Source organism: Ictalurus furcatus, chromosome 29 (genome assembly GCF_023375685.1).
Source record: "Ictalurus furcatus strain D&B chromosome 29, Billie_1.0, whole genome shotgun sequence".
NCBI lineage: Eukaryota > Metazoa > Chordata > Actinopteri > Siluriformes > Ictaluridae > Ictalurus > Ictalurus furcatus.
Window position 1 is genome coordinate 1851459 of NC_071283.1, and position 21507 is coordinate 1872965.

At 43.8% G+C, this 21507-nt stretch overlaps 1 protein-coding gene across 2 annotated transcripts in view; it reads right to left on the minus strand.

Annotated features, from left to right (window-relative positions):
- Positions 1-5865: 5865 nt before the first annotated feature.
- The window catches only part of sorbs2a (sorbin and SH3 domain containing 2a), a 46065-nt gene continuing 30423 nt past the window's right edge, over positions 5866-21507 (minus strand). The window contains exons 15-25 of one of the 2 annotated variants that reach the window (XM_053619080.1): positions 20367-20413; positions 18318-18478; positions 16116-17768; positions 15139-15200; positions 14703-14800; positions 14401-14515; positions 14060-14188; positions 12818-12982; positions 8111-8148; positions 7915-8021; positions 5866-6483 (exon numbers count right to left, since the gene is read on the minus strand). In XM_053619080.1, coding sequence (XP_053475055.1) covers positions 6422-6483; positions 7915-8021; positions 8111-8148; positions 12818-12982; positions 14060-14188; positions 14401-14515; positions 14703-14800; positions 15139-15200; positions 16116-17768; positions 18318-18478; positions 20367-20413 — 2637 coding nt within the window. In that variant the 3' untranslated portion in view covers positions 5866-6421. Of the gene's footprint in view, positions 6484-7914; positions 8022-8110; positions 8149-12817; positions 12983-14059; positions 14189-14400; positions 14516-14702; positions 14801-15138; positions 15201-15686; positions 17769-18317; positions 18479-20366; positions 20414-21507 lie in introns of those variants that run through there. The other variant, XM_053619079.1, reaches the window with a different exon arrangement.

Genomic DNA, 21507 nt, shown 5'->3' on the forward strand with positions numbered 1-21507 from the left:
AATAATTGATGCCACTGTCCTGTGATCAGCTTTTTCGTTTTTCATATTGCTTGAAACTCCTATACACTAGAATAAATCATGTTGATCCTACAGATCTGCAATCAGTTCGTATAATTATTTATTAAAGACCCTATAAATTAACATAAACCATTAATTATACTCATCCGAAATCCAGTTTTTTTTCCACGTTCATTACGTTTAGCATTTGTATACATGACCGTAAACGGAACGTTTGACTGACCTGAGATCAGTTTGCTAATTTTCATAGCGCTTAAAGTCCTTTCACATTAGAACGAGCAGTTCGTGTTACTGATCTGGGATCTGTTTTCGCTTAAAGCTCCTGTACATAATACTGCTTTGTTTTAGTAATGGCATCGTGAGAGAAAATATGTGATGTTTATGATCGCCGTGATCATGTACGATATCCCGGAACGTTAGGATTTACACTGCTGAAGTATAAAGTTGAATAATAAATGCAGAAGTCAGATGTTTTTCCTTCTTAAACTGTACCGGTATTAAAGAAAGCGAGGACACTTGAGGGGAAAGACCTCTAGGCTATTGAACATACTCTGAACTTTTGGAGGAAATTTCAAGTCTCCACGGTCTTGAATGCAGAGTTTAAAGTTCAGCGTATGCAGATGAGCTCCTTGTCCTTTGTCCATCAGGAAACTGTCGTCATTGCTGCCATGGCAACACCGAACGACGTTAACGGGGTCTGTTGCTGTCCACAGCGGCGGCATTGAGCGCTTGTAGTCACTGGGAATGAAATTTTTCCAGTGTAGAGCTGATACATGTCCAGTTTGATAGCCCCTGCTGATGAAAAGCATCGCCACCACATGATGCTACCGCCACCATGCTTCGCCTTGGACACGGTGTTCTCCGCGTCCCAGCAAACGCAAGCTTCGTGCAAAAGTTCTAAACTTTTTCTCCACATGCAGAATCATGAGACGAAGCCAGTACATGTCAGTTGGGTGAAATATAAAAATGACATGACTTAAACACTACAATATATCTAGAGTCCAGAAGTTTTGGCAATCTCCTTGTGTGAACACCAATTGAAGCTGACGAGCCAAATCAGGTGGATTTGGGCCCTGTGCTTTACTCCGAACACACAAGACACCAGGATTACAGGGATCAGTACAGAAGGTTAACTGTCTGAAACACCCTGTGTGTGTGTGTGTGTGTGTGTGTGTGTGTGTGTGTATGAGCCCTGAGGATGGTGATCAGAGCTCCTGCCCTTATTTGGTGAGATATACGAGTGGTGGAGAGAATATCCGTTTCTCAGTCTCTCTCGCTTTCTCTCTTTCCTCCGTCTGTTCCAGAGCTACAGTTCTTTGGCATTCTGCCTCTTATTTAACTCTCTCTCTCTCTCTCTGTCTCTCTCTCTCTCTCTCTCCAGCCATGGATCATGCTGTTTTTAACTCTCGCCTTCTTCATCTAGTTCCAAATGTAAATGCCATCTAATCTTCCTCATCCAAACATCTCTCTCTCTCTCGGTTCTAAAACTTTCCAACATGCCCTTATTGACTCAGAAGTAAGTTCTTGAGCTGTTTTCTAGGTTGTTTTGTCTGTTTACGTTAGTAACCTTGTCACAATCTAATCTTTTCCCCCACGATTTAAAAGAACACACACAGAGCTGATACTTGTGTATCGTGTGTAGAAGGAATCGAATTTTTAAACTGGACCACGTTTGGCCTTGGCAGCAGACACAATATAGTCCACGTGATCTTGCTATAAAGGTTTGTTCAGTCTACATCCTTTGACAACGGGCAAATCAGCAACGTTGGTGGATAGCTAACTAACTAGCTGGTGTTCTTGCTAGCTTGCTAATTACCAGAGCATTTAAAAAAAAACAAAAAAAAACACACTTAGACACAACTGTACTGAGAAACCACTTGGGAGCTTGGTTATTAGCGAGGAAACATGCTGACCAGCTCGCAAAACGTCGGGCAAGTTACTTCATAAATCTAGCTATAATTTAAAGACGTGAAATCACTGAAAAAAATGATCAAGGAATATATTTTTATAATTATGTAAATATCAAAGTTGAAATCCTAAGGACATACAGGTACAATATAGTTTACGCTTTTTTATAAATGAATGAAAATAAAGTCGAAACAACCAGCTTAGTAGCTAGCAAGGGGAATGTGCTGATTAGCTCGCGTTAGCCAAGCTACAAGTTAGCTAACCTAACTCAACTTCATGGCTACATGATACAAGCTACAAAAGTTGTTGTTTTTTTTTTTTAATTATTGGGAAAAACTATTGCGGAAAAACGCAGAGTAGGAAATTTCGAGGACAGGATTCAAAGTTTGAGCAAGATTCATCTCACCTGAGATCGCTGACTGAAAACAACTGACGTCACGGTCAAAATGGCGGCGTGCACGATGAGTACAGTACACTAATCCTTAGTGCATCTATTTGTAAAGACTTTAATTGAAGGAAACATTTATTTTCTTGTTATAACTGTAACATGTAACGATGTCCCCTTCTATTTGCAACATAATGAGAGTAATTTGTGCTAATTAGCAACTAGACAGTATTTTTGTTTTTCCACAATCTGTTAGCCTGTCTTGCTAAAGGTACAAGAGAATTTTTTTTTAAAACGTGTACGTCGTACATTACAGAGTGTATCTACTTCCAGGTACAATCAATCAAACACAGCAAGTATAGCTTTATTATCTAGCTAATTGTCTAGCATAGACACTAACCAGTATGCTAAGAACCTGGCCTGCTAGCACGCTAATAAGAAAAGAACAGATATATACATGTATAAAGTAATGAAGTTACCTCAGCTGTCACATTTAGATAGCGAAGTCAGCTACATTAAAGCTGTATTTGAATCAAATATCGATCTAGTCGATGTTTTATTGCTTTATCTTACCTCCAAACAGGTTCCTCCACCATTTTGGAAAAGAAACTGTGTCAGGTAGCGATGCCTTCCGAGTAAGACGTACACACACACTGGAAACTGAGTGCAAGATAAATTTACAGGACGACACCCAACAAAACCAGAGGCTGATCACTGAGAAGGAGTTTATTAGATACTGAGAGACAGTGTGTGTGTAGAAGAAAGATTTCACTTCACGTATTTATCTAATGTGCCAACGCACAGCCCCGAAAAAAGTCTGAGAGATAGGACGTGTCCCCAAACTCAGTCCTGTCGTTGAGGTAAAGCTCATTTCTGGTCCAAAAATATTGTCCATTGCTAACTTATTATTGTTATTTTTTGCATATTTACTTGTTTTGTATATAAGTAGGAATATTTTGGCACATCATGGTAATGCTGGAGACAAAGCGTGTGCTGATTTTTACAGTTCCTAACTTTCGTCAAAATGAAATTTGTACACAAATGTAGCCAATTTAGTCATTTTGTTAGCTTACAGTATAGCCACTGGTAGCCATATGGTAGCCTTCCCTACCTATAAACCTCGCGGCTCCAACGTAACAATAAACAGACAGTAAACATGTCTCGGTTTGTATATTGTGATAATGCTAATTCTGCCGCTGTAATCATACAGACATGTCGTGTTCTCGGCCCGAGACTCTTATTCGCACGTATTCAGAGTTGAGGTCTGCGCATATGTAGTGAAGACCGTTTAACACCGAAATTACACACATCATTGCGTTATTCAGACCTCGGACAGACTACAAAGAGGGCAGAGTTACACGTGCTGGGCGGAGCTTGCCAGAACAGAGGCGTGTCTCGGTTAGTTGAACGTAAGTTCACATTTCCTATGTGATCTGATATCGGCTCGAGCTTGCAGACGGGTGCTTGGTCAGCTTGTCCTTCGAACCGCAGGTTTGTTTTCGCATCGAATGAACAAAAAACATCGGCGTTATTTGATTAATTCGCATAAACAAATCAAGCATAGCAACGTTAAAAACGTGGGAAAAAAAAAGAGACCCTGCATACACATGACGTACCATTTTATCGTCTCAATTTCGCATCAGATGGCGTCATTACGCTGCGCACAGAACTGAGCGTCGGAGCACGATATAAATAAATAAATAAATAAAACGCTAAATAATAAATCTGGACACGGTCTACATCGTCAGTGTGAATTTTCTAGACGCAATTTTTTTTTCGGGTTTAGATTTAACAACGCATTCCGGACGGTTCTACTCAAGAAAAATTGAAACGTTAACTAAATGTATACTAAACATCAACCCGAGTGCCTGCGTGACCCGACTCTGAATACGAGGAACTTTCCCCATATAAATACGTACATCGTTTTGGAATTGAATACGGCTGATTAATACATTTTGACTTCATAATATACAGTTGTAGATTTATCATCCCGTTATCCGGTGTCACCCAGAAGAGGACGAGTCAAGGGTTTCTTCCTCACGTTGTCTCGGGGAGCATTTCTTCGCCGCTGTCGCTCTGGCTTGTTCGTCAGGGACCTAAATCTACAACGTCTACAGTACAGTTAAAAGCACAATCCAAATAAAAAACCGAATTCAGATGGAAATGAAATGAAACCCAAAGTAATGAGTGTGTGAGCAAAGTGACTTTATAAAGCAAGTGGATTTCGTTAATATACAAAAAAAAAAAAAAAACAACAACAACCTGTGAGGTTCATGAACACAAACGTATAACTCGTGTACGTAAGGTGCGGCTACACTCGCCACTCTGAACACTGAACATCTGTAACGTCAGAACTCTGGTGACAAGAAAACAGGAATCATATAAAATATCATAATCGTCAAAACATCCTGTTACGTTGTGTTCTTATAAAGTGAAGAAGAAGGAGAAAAAAAAAAAAAAGAGTGAAAAGTGGCATCGAACTTCATTCCGTACACAAACGCAACAATGCGGAAAATCCAGCTGTTTTTCCGTCTTTTTTCCGACATTTTCTTCACTTTTCAAACAGGCAATGTGTAAAAGTCTTTAAACATAGGAACATACTGTGGATTCATACAGAAATCACCATCATCGTCACCATCACCATCACCATCTAATACACACTCGCCGAGTGCCATGTTTAGGAAAGTAATACTTCATCATCGACGTCATTTCGGCCAGTACTGGACGGAAAGCAAGGTTATTGCTTGCGCACTAATAACGTCCTTCACTCCTGAGTTCAAAAACCTGCGTCCACTAAACACCTCCGCGCGCTTAATGCGGAGACGACGTCGCGAGCTGAAAAACTGCCACGTTCTCCACGTGACGTCTGAGCGCTCCAGTACTGCAGGTGGCGCTGTTACGGATTCCGTGACAGCGGTACGAAGACCGCTTTATGGTATAAACTTTGCTGAAAGTCGGATGAAGAAAAAACATCGACAAAAGACCGAACATGAAGAGTTAGGCCTGCTGATTTTGTTCCATATCCCTCTACTGCATGGATTATTACATTTACATCGAAAATGTTTTGATGGATTTTGATGACTTGAACGCGCTTCCAAAAATAGCAGTTTTGTATTATTGCCTATCAGAAAATAGGAAATAAATGAACGGTTGCCATATGGCAACACTACGCAGAAACAGCAAAGAGAAATAATACGCAAGTGTTACGTGAGAGTATTAAATTACGCAGAGTTCGTCTTTTCTCCGCAGTTACGCCGTAGTGTCCGTGGAAGAGAGCCGGACGTCGTCTCCGCATGACATACGACGGGGCCTTTAGGCTGCTTTCACGCTAGTTGTTTTTTGGCCAGGAAAAAAAAAACAAAAATAAACAAGTCACAAATTGTGCACACTGTAACCATGGCAACACCGTCCTAGCTAGTATCGGCTAACATACTGGCCTAGCTTGCTCGCTAGATCGGATTTAACGGTATCACTAATACAGATGAAATGAAGTGAAATATTACTTTGGAATATTTTCAATTCACGTGACGTCTGTTTGGCGGTTTTGGGGGGGGGGGGGGAGGGGGGGAGGGGACAGCATTACATAAACAATTTTAAATGATACAAATACCTAGCAAAGTCCTAAAAAGTGATTCGTATACGGTATACAATGTACCGTATGTCATTTTGGCTTTTATCATTTTGTGAGCCACTGGACAGGCCACGCCCGCACCCACAAGAAACCTGGTGGGACGTCAGCGACTTTTTTTTTGTCTCTATGTGACGTCGGTCAGTCTGTCAATCATTTCTTTCCACCAATCACGTCTCAGAGCTTCTCTCCTACTCGTAACCTCCTGAAATGATAAACTATTGCTTATTAAAATATTACAGCTAATAAATAATGTGAATATTATTACGGAGCATGAAGTACACTGCTGAGCTCCTGATTCAGGATGGAAGCAAAACTTCAGTGGAGGAGAAAATAAAAGTGTTGGCTAGAGATGGCTAGTGAGCTCTAAAACATGAGAACATACACACACACACACACACACACACACACACACACACACACGCACGCAGGGAGGGTCGAGGTTCCACACCGGGCCTCAATTCTTGTGCCGTAGGTCTTCATTAAAGAGTCTTAACGTAGTTTCCTGGGAACGTTCCGAACAGCCGGCTCCTCCGAGACGTTCCTGCAGAGGAGAGGAAGAAAAAAAAGAAGGAGGAGAAGGAAGAGAACATTTTTTTAAAAAAAAAGAAGAAAAGAAAAAAGGGAGAATACAAGGAACGAGAGGAAAAAAGATGAAGAATAAGGGCAAAGAGGAAGAAAGGAATAACCGAGAAGAGATGAAAGAAGGAAAAGATTTTGAAAGACAATATGGAGCGACAAAAGAAAAAAACAATGAGAGGATTTTGAGAAGAAAGAAAGAAAGAATAAATCACAGGAAATGATAGAGTGGAATTTTTGTGGATGAGAAAGAGAAGGTGGGAAAGGAGGAGGGACAAAAAAAAGAGGAAAAAGAGGGGAAAAAACAAGAGGAGAAAGAAGAGAAGAGAGACAGACACGAAGAAGAGAGAAAGAAAAGAGAAATAAAGACATAGAAGAGGAAAGAAAAGAGAAATAATAAAGAGAAGGAACAGAAAAGATGTGATAAAGAGAGGAAGAGAGATAAAGGACAAAAAAAGAAAACAAAGGAGAGGAAGCAAATGAAAAAGAAGAACAAGGAGGAGAGAGAGAAAAAAAGAAGAGAGTTATAACTGTTCCCCCGGGGTGTGGTGTGATGAAGCTCAGTGTGGTGAGGGACCGAGCGAGAGGCTGAAGCTGCTCTCTGTGTGGAACGTTCTGGAAGTGCACTGGAGTTTATCACTGATATCGACTGGGGTTTAAAACCGGGCTTTAATCGGAGCCATAAACACTTCCAGCACAACGACAGCGTAAAAACAGCTGGAAATGATTAAAGTGAATCACAGAGCCAGTGGAGAGAGAGAGAGAGAGAGAGAGAGAGAGCGAGAGAGAGAGCGTTAACACATACTCAGAGTGCTGCTGAGGTCTTCAGCGGAGGCTGTTAAATTAACACCTGAGGACCAGGGATTAGTACATGGGGCGCAAAACGTCTGCTACCGCCATCCACTTAATAATAATAATAATAATAAGCAGAAGAAGAAGAAGAAGAAGAAGAATATTTATTGTTCATTAACAACACAGTTTAAATTCAGTTTTAGTCTTGACTTGGCTAATCATATCTAGTTTTGCCTAATCTTATCAAGTCTTATAGAGTTTTCCCTATTCTTGGTTTGCATAATCTTGTCTAGTCTTGGATGATTTTAGCTAGTCCTGGCTTGGATAATCTTGTTTAGTCCCAAGTCGTCTAGTTTCTTTTAGTCATGGCTTGTCTTGTCCGGTCTCGATTTGGTCTGTCGTCTTGTCCAGTATTGGCCTGGCATGGTTTTGGTCTGCCTACTCTAGCCTTGTCTAATTTCATCAAGTCTTTGTTTAGCTAATCTTTTTTTTGACTAATCTTGACCTAGGCTTGGGATTAAGAAAAAAAATATCTCTTGATACACACGTGAAAATGTGAAAATATTATTGATATATTACAGCAGGTTTATATAGCGTGTCATACCTACGAACCAGCCATCATCGCACTTCTCCACCACGTCGACCACATCACCCTCTCGCAGCTCCAGCTCGTCTTCGTTCCGGGGCACGTAGTTATACACGGCCTGGAACCTGCAGCAGAGGAAGCGTGAGTTTAGTCGCTCTGCTGTCTGCAAACGATAAGTCTGGGAGAGAATCCTGCTAACGGTGATGTCACTTACGGCTCTCCGGCTCCATGGAGTGAATCCTGCATCATTCTCTGGCAGAGAGAGAGTGAGAGAGAGCGAGAGACAGAGAGAGAGAGAGAGAGAGAGAGAGAGAGGGAGATTGTATTGATCAATTGTTTATAATATCAGAGTTGGTGTTCTGGAACAGGACGTCACTCCAACCTCATGATCAGCACACACAGACAGATGCAATGCAGCAGCATCATTTTCATCCTTAAGTATAATCATCATCATCATCATCATCATCATCTGATTCATGCACAGACAGAACTCCAAACAGGGGAAAGGGCATTAAGAGAGGACTCCATTTCCCAGTCTGCACTGCTGCTAGTGTCACTGCACGCTCCGTCCTACCCTGCGTACTCTACTGGAGGAAACGGAGGGCGATAAACAGCGCCTCCTGGTGGAAATAGGGCTGAGCGGCGGCTTCCCATCAACCACCGCTGCATGACTATAAAGCGTCTGTAAGAGTCACAGCTCATGTCAGGGACTTGGCATCACACACACACACACACACACACATACACACATACACACTCTGTCGTTTAATGTCATGCTAATGCAACAATCTACTTTTAATATCGTTTCATCCATAAATATATATAGATAGATAGATAGATAGTCAAAGTTGCATTGTTGTAGGGACACGCCATGCCACGTTTTATACCCACACACATCACAACGCAGACTGAGTGCTGCACACAACATCCCATTCTCCTAGCACACACTTGCTATGCTTTACCTTGATGTGATGAGAACGCGGCTGTGACCTGGGGGACAGTGGTGGAGTGGAGAGAGGAGGAGAACGTGGAGGAGTGCGGGACAAGGGGACACTGGAGGACTGAGGGGAGGAAAGGGCAGGAGGAGGAATCAAAGGTGGAGGAGACGCACTGATGGAGGGAGGAGTGAAGAAAGGGGGGATGGACTGGGGAATTGTGGGAGATGTGGTTCGCTCTGAGGGAGGGACTGGAGAGGAGAGGGGAATTGTGGGAGATGTGGTTTGCTCTGGGAGAGGGACTGAAGAGGAGACGGGAGTTATGGGAGATGTGGTTTTCTCTGGGAGAGGGACTGGAGAGGAGACGGGAATTGTGGGAGATGTGGTTTGCTCTGGGAGAGGGACTGGAGAGGAGACGGGAGTTATGGGAGATGTGGTTCGCTCTGAGGGAGGGACTGGAGAGGAGACGGGAATTGTGGGAGATGTGGTTTGCTCTGGGAGAGGGACTGGAGAGGAGAGGGGAATTGTGGGAGATGTGGTTCGCTCTGAGAGAGGGACTGGAGAGGAGACGGGAATTGTGGGAGATGTGGTTCGCTCTGAGAGAGGGACTGGAGAGGAGACGGGAATTGTGGGAGATGTGGTTTGCTCTGGGAGAGGGACTGAAGAGGAGACGGGAGTTATGGGAGATGTGGTTTGCTCTGGGAGAGGGACTGGAGAGGAGACGGGAATTGTGGGAGATGTGGTTTGCTCTGGGAGAGGGACTGAAGAGGAGACGGGAGTTATGGGAGATGTGGTTTGCTCTGGGAGAGGGACTGGAGAGGAGACGGGAATTGTGGGAGATGTGGTTTGCTCTGAGGGAGGGACTGGAGAGGAGACGGGAATTGTGGGAGATGTGGTTTGCTCTGGGAGAGGGACTGAAGAGGAGACGGGAGTTATGGGAGATGTGGTTCGCTCTGAGAGAGGGACTGGAGAAGACGGTGGAGAGGCAGGGATGGTGGGCAGGAGAGGTTGCCGTGATGGGTAAAATGGAGGATGAGAGGAAGGGATGGGAGGAGACAGAGAGCGGGCAGGGGGAGAGGAAGAAAAAGAGGAGGAAGAAGGAGGAGGAGGAGGGTGTATATAAGATGACGGAAAATGAGGATGAGGAGAAGCGGGAAGGGAGGTAAGAAAAAAGGGAGGAGGGGAGCAACAGGACGAGGACGGCTTCTCTTCAGATGCAGGCAAAGGGACAGGAGATGAGGAGAAGGGTGGAGGGAAGGATGGGGGAGTTTGGGCAAGGGACAAGGGGACAGGGGAAGAGGGAGGAGAAAGATGGAGGGATGGACTGTGAGTGGAGGAAATAGGGGAGGGGGAGGACACATGAGGAGGAGGAGAAGAAGGGGCCGGTGATGGGGAGTGATCAGGCTTTGAGAGATGAGGCCTGACAAGAGCAGAGGGATCGGCCTAGCAAGGAGAAATACAGTGAGACATTTACACGCAAATCCTAAACAACACAATACACTTAATAGAGACGACAGACAGACAGACAGACAGATAGGAGTAGCATGCCTACAATAAATACACCAACAAAAGAACTACTTTAACTCTTAAGAGTAGCACAAAAAACACAAATACATCAACTACTATTATTGTCAGAGTAGCAGACCTACCATAAATACACTAAGCAATAGGGAGCATACCTTAACTGTTGCCATGGAATGTTTACCGTAACTACAATAACAAATAAGCAAACTACTGTATATCTCTCGGAATAGTACGCCCAAAATTTATACACGGAAATATAAGCAAACTACCGTAACTGTGAGAATAGTATGCCAACCATAAACACACTAACAAATCAGCAAACTACTGTAATCATTGGAATAGCGTAACTACATAAATACATAAACAAATGGACAAACCACCGTAACTGTTGGGAGTAGCACACCTTCCGTAAATACACAAAAAAAATCAGCAAACTACCGTAACTGTTGGGAGTAGCACACCTTCCGTAAATACACTAACAAAATCAGCAAACTACCGTAATCATTGGGTTGGCATAACTACTGTAAATACATGAACAAATTGACAAACTACCGTAACTGTTGGAGTAGCACGCCTACCGTAAATACACTAACAAAATCAGCAAACTACCGTAATCATTGGGTTGGCATAACTACTGTAAATACATGAACAAATTGACAAACTACCGTAACTGTTGGAGTAGCACGCCTACCGTAAATACACTAACAAAATCAGCAAACTACCGTAATCATTGGGTTGGCATAACTACTGTAAATACATGAACAAATTGACAAACTACCGTAACTGTTGGAGTAGCACGCCTACCGTAAATACACTAACAAAATCAGCAAACTACCGTAATCATTGGGTTGGCATAACTACTGTAAATACATGAACAAATTGACAAACTACCGTAACTGTTGGAGTAGCACGCCTACCGTAAATACACTAACAAAATCAGCAAACTACCGTAATCATTGGGTTGGCATAACTACTGTAAATACATGAACAAATTGACAAACTACCGTAACTGTTGGAGTAGCACGCCTACCGTAAATACACTAACAAAATCAGCAAACTACCGTAATCATTGGGTTGGCATAACTACTGTAAATACATGAACAAATTGACAAACTACCGTAACTGTTGGAGTAGCACGCCTACCGTAAATACACTAACAAAATCAGCAAACTACCGTAATCATTGGGTTGGCATAACTACTGTAAATACATGAACAAATTGACAAACTACCGTAACTGTTGGAGTAGCACGCCTTCCATAAATACACTAACAAGACAGCAAACTACTGTTGTTGGAGTACCACACCTACCGTTAACACAGTAACAAACTCAACAAACTACCACAACTGTTGGAGTAGCATGTCTACCATAAACACACTAACAAACAGGCAAACTACCGTAACTGTGGAGTAGTATGACCACCATAAATTCTGTACGCATTACAAAACATGCAAAAGGGGAAAAAATCTATTTCACAGTTTTCATAGAAAACACCGCACGTGCTACCTCTTGTGTCGAAGCATCGTTTATAGAACTGAAAACAGAAGATCTGATTGGCTCATCGCCCTCTTCCTGTATGTACAACTTAGGAAGCCCTGCCCCAAAGCTGTCTGTCACTGGGCTGTGAGGTTCTGGGAGTTTGTCATTCAGTATGCTTGACCATTCCCCATATATCCCCTCATCATCAGGTGGATTTTCTGATTGGCTGGTCAGCCTCACGGGCTCTTGGCATGGTTTCTTTAGAGTTAACCTATCAGGTGACACTAGCACACAGGTTTTAGATGACTCGTCAGCCAGTGGTGTGCAAGGCTCCATGTTTTCCGCCTCCTGTGATAAATGATTACCAAGGAACATGGTCAGAATTTTGTCGTAGGGGTTTGTCTCGGTTATGAGCGTCGCTAGGTCTCGGCTTTGTTGCTGTTCTGCGGTCGGTGTTTTATGTCCGGTCGCCTCTGCTTCTACGATGTACAGCTCTTGATTCTGATCTGAACTCAGCTTCTTTTGTAACCGTGTTGTCTGTGCGGCTGGAAAATGATTTCCGCTGTTAAATAAGTGGGAGTGGTCTGTCACAAGAGAGGCGGGGTTGTGTAGAAGAGGTGGGGCCATAAGAGGAGGAGGCGGAGATGAATTTGAGATCATGGAGGAGTGCTGAAGTGTGGTGGGTGCTTGAGTGAGCGGTGGAGGAGTGGGTGGGTGGGTACTGGGACAGTGGAGGATGCTGGGAAGGGGTGGTGGAGTGGGCGGGACAGGAGTGCTACAGGGAGAAGGGGAAAAGGCTGTGACGCCCAGAGTGAGAGACAACCATTCACTGGTGACCTCTTGGAGGTGGGGGTAAGGGGCGGAGCCAAGGGAAGCAGGATGGGGCTTATAGAGGAGTAGAAAGAGAGAAAGAATGAGAAAGTGATGGAAAAATAAAAGAAAGTGATTGATTTAGCAGATTCTTCCGCTCTTGAATAGCCTCACCTTCTGCACCCTGTAGGTGTCTACACGGTGACCGGGACTTTTAGAAGGGGATCCCTTGATGACATCGACGTATGAGACGGGGAAAATCCCCTGCTTACTGGAGCCAGGGATCCTCCCTTCATACCAGTTCTTATCAACTTTCCTCAGCAAGATCACTCTCTCTCCCTGCAAAACGCACACATATAAACAGTACTGATAAATGTGTAAGGCGGTACAAGTTAGCTAGTGTCTGAGGTAAATGATTTAGCTAGCTCACAGTTATTAAAAAAAATAGGGGTAGGGGGTAGCTGGTAAATTGTTGCCGTATGGCAACAATGTGCAACGGTGGAAAGTAGCATAACATTTTTTTGCCACCTAGTAAGCATTTAAAAATTCTAGAAAGAAGTTTCAGTTGTAAAAAGTACATGGTTGGATTTACTCACTCAAAATACATACAAAAAATTAGATCCAAAAACGTTTTGGGTGAAGTATCTTTTTAATTCTTTCTCTTGAAATCACATGCAATTGCAAAATGTCTGATATTACACCGGTTTTTCTTACTGGGAATGTGAAAAAAGTAAATATACTGTCAGAGAAGCCTAGTGTCTTGTTAAAGCCAGTTTCAGTTCATGAACGCACATACCACAGTTCCATTATTGCATTTTGTCGCCATATGGCAACAATTACATTTGACCACGTAACAAAACACTCAAAACGTATAAACTTGTTTAAATAAAAAAAAAAAAGTAAATGTTAACCGATCTCAGACTTTTTCCTTGAAGTAGTTTTGCCTAAATATTGAAAAATTAGTCAAATTTTGAGAGCCCTGAGATTGCAAAAAAAGGAAGAGCAAACAGCACTTCCTGGTCATGTGAAATGGCTATTTTCTTTTTGTTCTGTCACGGTTAAAGCCTCCTTTTTCCAGTTACATATGAAAATATTACTTTTCTTTTACTGCCTATCAAAAAATCTGAGATAAATTCATTGTTGCCATATGGCAACGCCATGCAGTAAAGAGTCAATGTCAACATTTCCCTCAGATGTGTTGGTCAGTTACTAAGAACAGACTCCATGCTATTACATTTACATAGTTACACTTAGCATCGACCACTAATCCAACTTCTATGTGTTCCGCCATTTTGAGAAACACCAACAGCACCAAAACAAATGGTTATTTCTGAGCATAACGCTACAGAGAGTGAGTCTGTTCGTGTGGACTTTTCTGGTAAATACAGGGAACGCATGTTAGTGTGCGTCTCTTGCCTTCCTGAGTGAAAGCTCCACGTTGGTGTCGGCGTTGAAGTTGTAGCGGGCCACGGCCTCTCCCATCTCCCGGAGCTGGGCAGGAGGAGGAGGACGCACCGGCTGCTTCCTCTCCGGAGACACGACTTTCTAAGAGACACAGAGAAACCACAAAATAGAGATTTTTTTTTTCTTTTTTTTTTTCAGGTTACCATGATGCAATGTAAAATAAATAAATAAATAAATCAGCAAAAATACCGTACCTGTTTGATTAAATACACGAACGAATGAGAAAATCTTATACTCCGGAAAATATGTGACTATATTTAATAATGCTGTGTTTATTATATCTATAAACACACCTCGACGTAAGAAATAGGGAATATCCCGATGCGTCCTCTGTGCTCTCCTTCATACCAGTTGCTGTCGATCTGTCTGACGATGTTGATCGCATCGCCCTTCTTAAAAGAGAGCTCTCTGCAAAACACACACAGAACACGTTTTTAAAGCGTCATTTAAAATGTACGTCAATTCAGACAGACATTGTTACAACAGTTACAACATCCACTGGAAGCAGATACACGAGAGAGGACAGCTGGGACAGTATGATGTCATAACCGTGTGCCGGAAGCATGCCGTTTTTTTTTTTTAAGCGTGTACTCACTTGCTGGTCTGAGCTTTAAAATCGTAAATCGCCCTGGCAGACTGTCTCTGATGAAGAAGAGAAGACAATATGAGATATGTCATCTGCTTAGAGGACACCTACAGCAGGAGACAATCAGAGAGCTCTCACTTTTCATTTTATTATTTATTTATTTATTTATTACAGTAGGGTCTGATATGTTCTAAGAGGTGAGCGTGTGTTTATTTATTAGCACGTTGATTAGGGTCGTAACACAAGAACGGAAAAACAGAGAGGTAACGAGGACAGGAAGTACTGACCGTATAAGGAAGGTAGATTAGATAGATAGTTAACATATGTGTTAACACTGATAGAGCAGATGTGACAAAAGACTGAACTGACGAAGAAAAAAAGAACTTACTTTAATAAATCCTTATAATCGTATATAACAGCATAATAAAGTTAAAGGTGTCGTTACCTCTCGATCTGGAGTTGGTTTTCTGATCTGAGGTGTGAGGCGACCAGCATCAGAGCCCTGATCTGTAAATTTACACATGGTAGGTGTCAAAAAGGTGAATAGCACCAAGGTGAGACGGCATGCCATGAGGAAACCATTTAAATGAACGTGGCAGGGTTGTAAGATGAGAAAGGTGAAGCACTGGTGGGGGGGAAAATAAAAATAAAAAGAACGATGGGATGAAACAAACTGCAAAGCAAAATCAAAAGTGTTTATTTCACTTTTAGGCGTCGTGATGTGCGAGAAATCCTTTGAGTACATTAAAAATAGTGGAAACTTTTCTCTATCTTTTTTTTTTTTCCCAGTTGCTTCAGCACATTTTGCTGCAGACACCAAAACTTTAAACAAACGAAAGGTATTTGCTATAACATTGACACATTTTTTAATTTTCCTAAATACCGACGTCACTGAAGCAACTGGAAAAACTTTACTTACACCGTCACTGTATACAATCACACTTTAAAACAAGTTACAGACACAACAAAAAAATTCAACATCGAATCAAATGCTTCTGTTACGTTAAACAACTGACGAATGCAAGACTTGAATATGAAAGAAAAGAAAAGCTGTAAAAACTGATGGACCAAAATGACACGAAACGTACGATATGTACATGCATTTAACAAACATAACAAAAATGGATCATGCTTCTTTCTTCTTTTTTTTGCCTCTTTTCCACAAAACAAGCTTACAGACCATAATTCGTAATCTGAACATGTTTTATATTTATATTATAAACCAATAAACCCTGAGGAAATAGATTAGCAACAGTAGCAACTATTAGCAACTATGCTAACTGTGTCTACTTTAAAAACCAGCAGAAAAGAGGCAGTGTTTCAAACACACCAGCACAGCGAGTTTGTGGGAATGACAATGGGACCGTGCAACTGTGGCGATAAGGGTTCTTAGCGAGCGAGGAAATGTTAGTGCAGCTGCACCTGAATAGTAGTGTGCGTTTGAGCTAGCATTAGTGTGCTGGTTGTTGTTGGAGGCATCTGCGTGGTGCGGCTGCTGGAAGGAGGCACTGTGGTAAGGCTGGTAGTGGTGGGAGGAGGAAGGGGAGTAAGTCCCCCGCCGACCCCGCAGTGACGAGCTCCTTTCGGGAACTTCTGGGAGCAACTCCTGCAGTAGCCGACGCAAAATGCTGTCATCTGGCAACCGAGCAGCTCCCAGACCTTTCTCAGCCCTTAAGTGGTCATAAATGTCCTGTAGCGCAGCGTCTAAAGCCTCATACATTGCTGCCTTTGATTTGTGGTGGCCGGAGCGACTATGGCGCCGCTGGGTTGGTGGGGAACCCCGCTTCTTGCGGAAAGGCACCGGACTGACCAGGAAGGCCAGCTTGGAAAGGCCTGATTCGCTGGGTGACTGCTGAAGCAGTGGAGGCGTGATGGTGGCGCGGCTCTCTTGCTGTGCTCTTTCATGCTTAAGCATAGTGGTGAAGCGAGTGTAGGAAGCCGGGCAACGCCCCTTACATGAGCTGATGAGGTGGCGGTGGTGGTAACCTTGACTCTGGCCCAGACTCTGGTGGTGATGGTGGTGGTGGCTGCTGTGGTGACGGCGTCCGTGGTGATGGTGGTGATGAAGGTGGTGGTGATGGTGTCCAGAACCACAGAAGCTCTCAGACGACGCTAGTGAGCAGTGGTCCAAGTCGCTCTCGCTGCAAAAGGAAGATCCTTCTATCTGAACAAAGTCACTCAATTCAGATGCGCAAGCATCCTGCTCGCTGTCCGAGTAGTCCTGCTGCTGGTGCTGGTTCTGCCTGACCACCGGAACAAGGCTGCGATCTTCTGGACCTGGCCGTGGTTGGCCTTCTGGGGGACTTCTCGCCCTTTCTGGAAGGTCTTCCTCCTCCAGGAGCGACTCCACAGAGAAGCGGCGCTTGGGGCAACTGCTGGCTCGAGAAGACCCTGGTGTGGTGGTGCCTGACGGAGTGTTATCTTCGCCGAGGTCCGGCATAGACTTGGACTTTTGGATCAGCTGCTCATACGCCGAGATCCGATTGGGCACCATGCGCTGTGGTACTTCATGACCACATGACGCCCATGAATGGAGGCTCTTCCGCTGCTGCTGCTGTTGTCGCTCGAGTTCCAGGATGCGGGCACGGACAGAATAGATCACTTCCGAGGGCAGAAGCTGTGCCCGGTCGATGTGGTGCATCGTCTTGTAAAGCTGCAGGAATCCTGGTGTATCGTGGGCCATTTTGCGCCGATGATGCCGACGTGCTCTAGGGGATGAATTAAGACTCTTCGCTTGTGTCTGCTGCTGGCGTGCTCCGCCTTCACCAAGCAGCGATCCGACGCTTTCCGAGCGATTGCCGTTCATTCCGACGTTACCGTCCGAGAGTAAATCATCACAGCTGCGAGACTTGAGGCGAGGCGAGGAAGCGCCTGCTTCCTCGTCCTCCACGCTGCTCCAAGTTTCAGCACTGTCCTTCTGGCACACCTGCCAACCATTCTTGAAGCTGATTGATTGCTTGGAGCTGCGCAGGGTGGATGTGGAGAGGGAGAGGGTGTCAGAGGAAAGGTGGGAGGACACGTGGTCCATACCTGGGGAGCTCACTGATGGAGAGAGAGACTCACAAGTGCCTCCAGCTGCAGAGGCAGCAAATGCAGCATGCCAAAAGAGAGGAGACAGGAGCGGAAGTTAATAGGTTCAACAGGAAGAAAGAGAGAGTTAGTGTGGTTCTAAGAAATTTTTAGACGAAGAGGCAGCGAGATCGTACACAGAAATGCAAGAAAGTGTGGTGCAAATGACAGAGAAAACGTCAGAATACAATCATTTCTTGAAAGTAATAGAAGGGAAGGTGACAAACATCAATTTATTTACATATATATCTCAAACCTATTTCGTGACATTGGAAGAGGCTAAAGTCATGAGAGCAAATAGAAAATAAATGAACAGTTTAGCAAGACAGCACATAGCTCGAGTCTGTTATACAGACAACGTAAAGGCACAATGACGGTGAAAATGTTGGAATATCGGCATGCGCGCTACGACTTTCTAACTCCGATCTATCAAAAAGAATCGACTTCCGAAGTTGCGAATACCACAAGAGTGGGTCATGTGTGTGAAATCTTTTCCCAGAAATGTCGGTAGTGGTAGTCACCTTGGGCACTCGATGATTGTGTGTGTGTGTGTACCTTTTGCTTTTGCTGGAGAGGAAGGCGAGGAACGTACGGTAGGTTTCTTCAGACTGCTGGATTTATAGGGCTCGAGTTTCGAGACTGGACCAGCATTCTGCTCATTTCCTGTGCTCTGCTGAGTGACAAACGGCTCCGACTTCCGTCTCTTCCTGTAGTCACTGGTGGCACCACAAATACCAGAACATCACCAAAATTGTTGATGGCTTCCACTACCATCTTGTTGAAAACAGGACAACATCCACCAACACATTGTATTAGTACTAAAATAAGCTTCCTGGGCAAAAAAAATGTCACACGTCTGTCCCATTCTTTGCTTGGCTACCCCTCCCCAGCATCTTGAGTACCTGTCAATTTTTTGCCCACACTTCCATTGACCGGTTATGCCATGGATGGATTAGTAAATTCTGGGCCCCTGGGCTGAACCTACACAGGGAACCCCCTTGACTGCCCCACATACAAAATAAGATGCATACATTACTACACTGCATGTCCATTATGAGTATATATGGGGCAGTAGGTTAAGGCTCTGGGTTACTGATCGGAAGGTCGGGTACTCTAATCCCCAGCACTGCCAAGCTGCCACTGTTGGGCCCTTGAGCAAGGCCCTTAACCCTCTTGGCTCCAGGGGCGCTCTATCATGTCTGACCCTGCGCTCTGACCCCAACCTCCTAACATGCTGGGGTATGCGAAGAAAAAAGAATTTCACTCTGCTGTAATGTACATAGGACCAATAAAGACTCATTATCATTAGTATATGGGTTACTGATCAGAAGGTCAGAGGTTCAAGCATCAGCACCATCAAGCTGCCACTGTTGGTCCCTTGAGCAAGTCCCTTAACCCTAACTGCTCCAGGGGCACTCTATCATGTGCTCTGACCCCAGCTTCCTAACAAGCTGGGATATGCGAAAGGCTTCTATTCTATTCGTGTAGCCTCTGTGATACGCAGAAGGCAGTCTTAATTTTCTCCTCGCTCATCCACCAAATCACCAAAGTCCAGCTCTTTAACAAGCTTAGATTCAATCTCCAGCAGCTGAGGCTTATTTGACCCATTTTAGTTTGGAGTTCATTTTTAATCTGACCCATACGGGAAAATGAATGCTGTCCGTGTTTTTTTTTTTAAACCTGCATAACAAGCTCCAGTTAGGACCCAACTGTCGGTTCACGGGTTACAAGTTCAGACGCAGGCATGGATAATATTCTCAAATGATTTCCGATTCGGTGATAAGTGTTGCATGTTGCTTAGCGTAATGGCCAATTCTATTTAAGTCTATGCAAGTCAAAGGCCCCCTAGTGGCCAGGAGCCCCAGGCATGTACCCAGTAGATGCGGTGGGTGCAGTAATCCGTCCCTGGGTTACACAGTTCAGCTAGACATTGTAGTGCCTATTTTATGCTCAAGTTTCAACTGGGACTCGGGGCCGGTGATTTTGTAGGTCCCCCACTAACACAAAAGGCAATCTTATAGTCGGGTTAACAACCATCGATCCGATTTTATAGTCCGCCTGGTATACGGCGTGGTTATTGGGAGATGCAGCTCAGTTTTTGTCCAGTGAGCAGCCAGCTTCAAAAGTACTACAGAAAGAAAACATTCAAATGCAAGTCTTTGAGCTCTGAGGTGTATCCTGCGCCGTAAAAAAAAATATATTTACACACCATTCTAGAGGCATACAAAAGCACCATGACAAGCGGTACGTCCGCAATAATAGCAGCTAATATAGTTCATAGATCAACTCTATAGAGATTGAAGGATTGTTGAATCCTAATGAGCTGAGCTGAGATGAACAGAGAACAGCAGGGGGTCATGGACACAACACAGTGACACACACACACACACACAAGCAAGCTTACTCGTGTTATAAATTCCTTACGCACTTATGCACACTGCAAATGAATGCACAAACACCACCACACACACACACACAAACAAACATAGGAATATAATGAAAACTTGATGGCTAGTAGTTTAATGGATACACAAGATGTTTTTATGACTAAGAAAGCAGGAAAAAAAAGATATAAAAAGGGACAAAGAGAGGAAGAGAACTCACCTGGAGGCACTCTCAGGCCGCTCGGAGGATGAGAGATAGAGAGACGTCTAAAAAATAAATAAATAAATAAAAAGGACACACAAAAGAAAACAGGAGTGAGATGCACGGAAACAAAGAAGCCCTGACGTTGCTTTTCAGCACCGTGCGACGCTCAAAACCTTCCCCCTCTCCTTACAGACGGCTGTATCTCACAATAGTTCCACCACCACCCCAACCCCCCCCCACCCCCATCCCTGCTTACAACGCTATGATGACCTTTGACCTGCTTTAAGAAAGGCAGAGAGAAAGTCTCAAGAGATCCATGGTAACCATACACAATTCGGGGTGCTTCTTTTGAAGAAATCCGGCGCGCACGTGCGTCTGTTCACAAAAGTTCCACGTGGCACTCGAGCGTGAGTATGCGAGATTTGCTCCTCCTCCTTGATTGACTTTCACCGATCAGCATACGATTGATCCAGGACGCTCCAGTCTACCCACAATGCACTGTGATCCGTGCGAATGAAAGAGCTGGTCGATAAAAACGCATGGGTGAGATGCGCTGAGCTGGTCAAGGAGTTCGTTCCACTGGCTGATCATTTGGATGAGTAAATAAATACATAAAAGATGCACAAATTTGCATATGAATTCGAATAATTTCACGGGATAAAATTCATTACTAGTAAATGAAATGTCCAGAAAAACATCCAGGACTTCCAGAGAGCCATTGTTAAGCATTTGAACAAGACCCCTAGAAACTGGATTACACTTTGGATAAAATGTAAATATAACTGCGATCTATTAATACGGTTATTTCTGCCACCAAACAGCCGTACGTGTGGAAACTGTTCATTTCGGCCACCTTCCGTTAATTAAAATGAGACCGCAGTACAATATTGTTGTTGTTTATTATTTTAAACACATGGCTTTCGTGTATTTTGATGGTGGGATATGATTATAGTCGGTCACGTATCAGTAATAACATGCTAATGTGGATTAGTGTGATGACAAAGCAAGGCAGGAGAAGGAGAGGAGAAGATTGTTGGTTGGATGGATGGATGGATGGATGGATAGGAGGGAGGACGTTTGGAGAGAAGAGAAAAGAAAGTCACAGAGTATGGAAATGGAAGCATGGCCTTAATGAAGGGATACAAGACAGATGAGA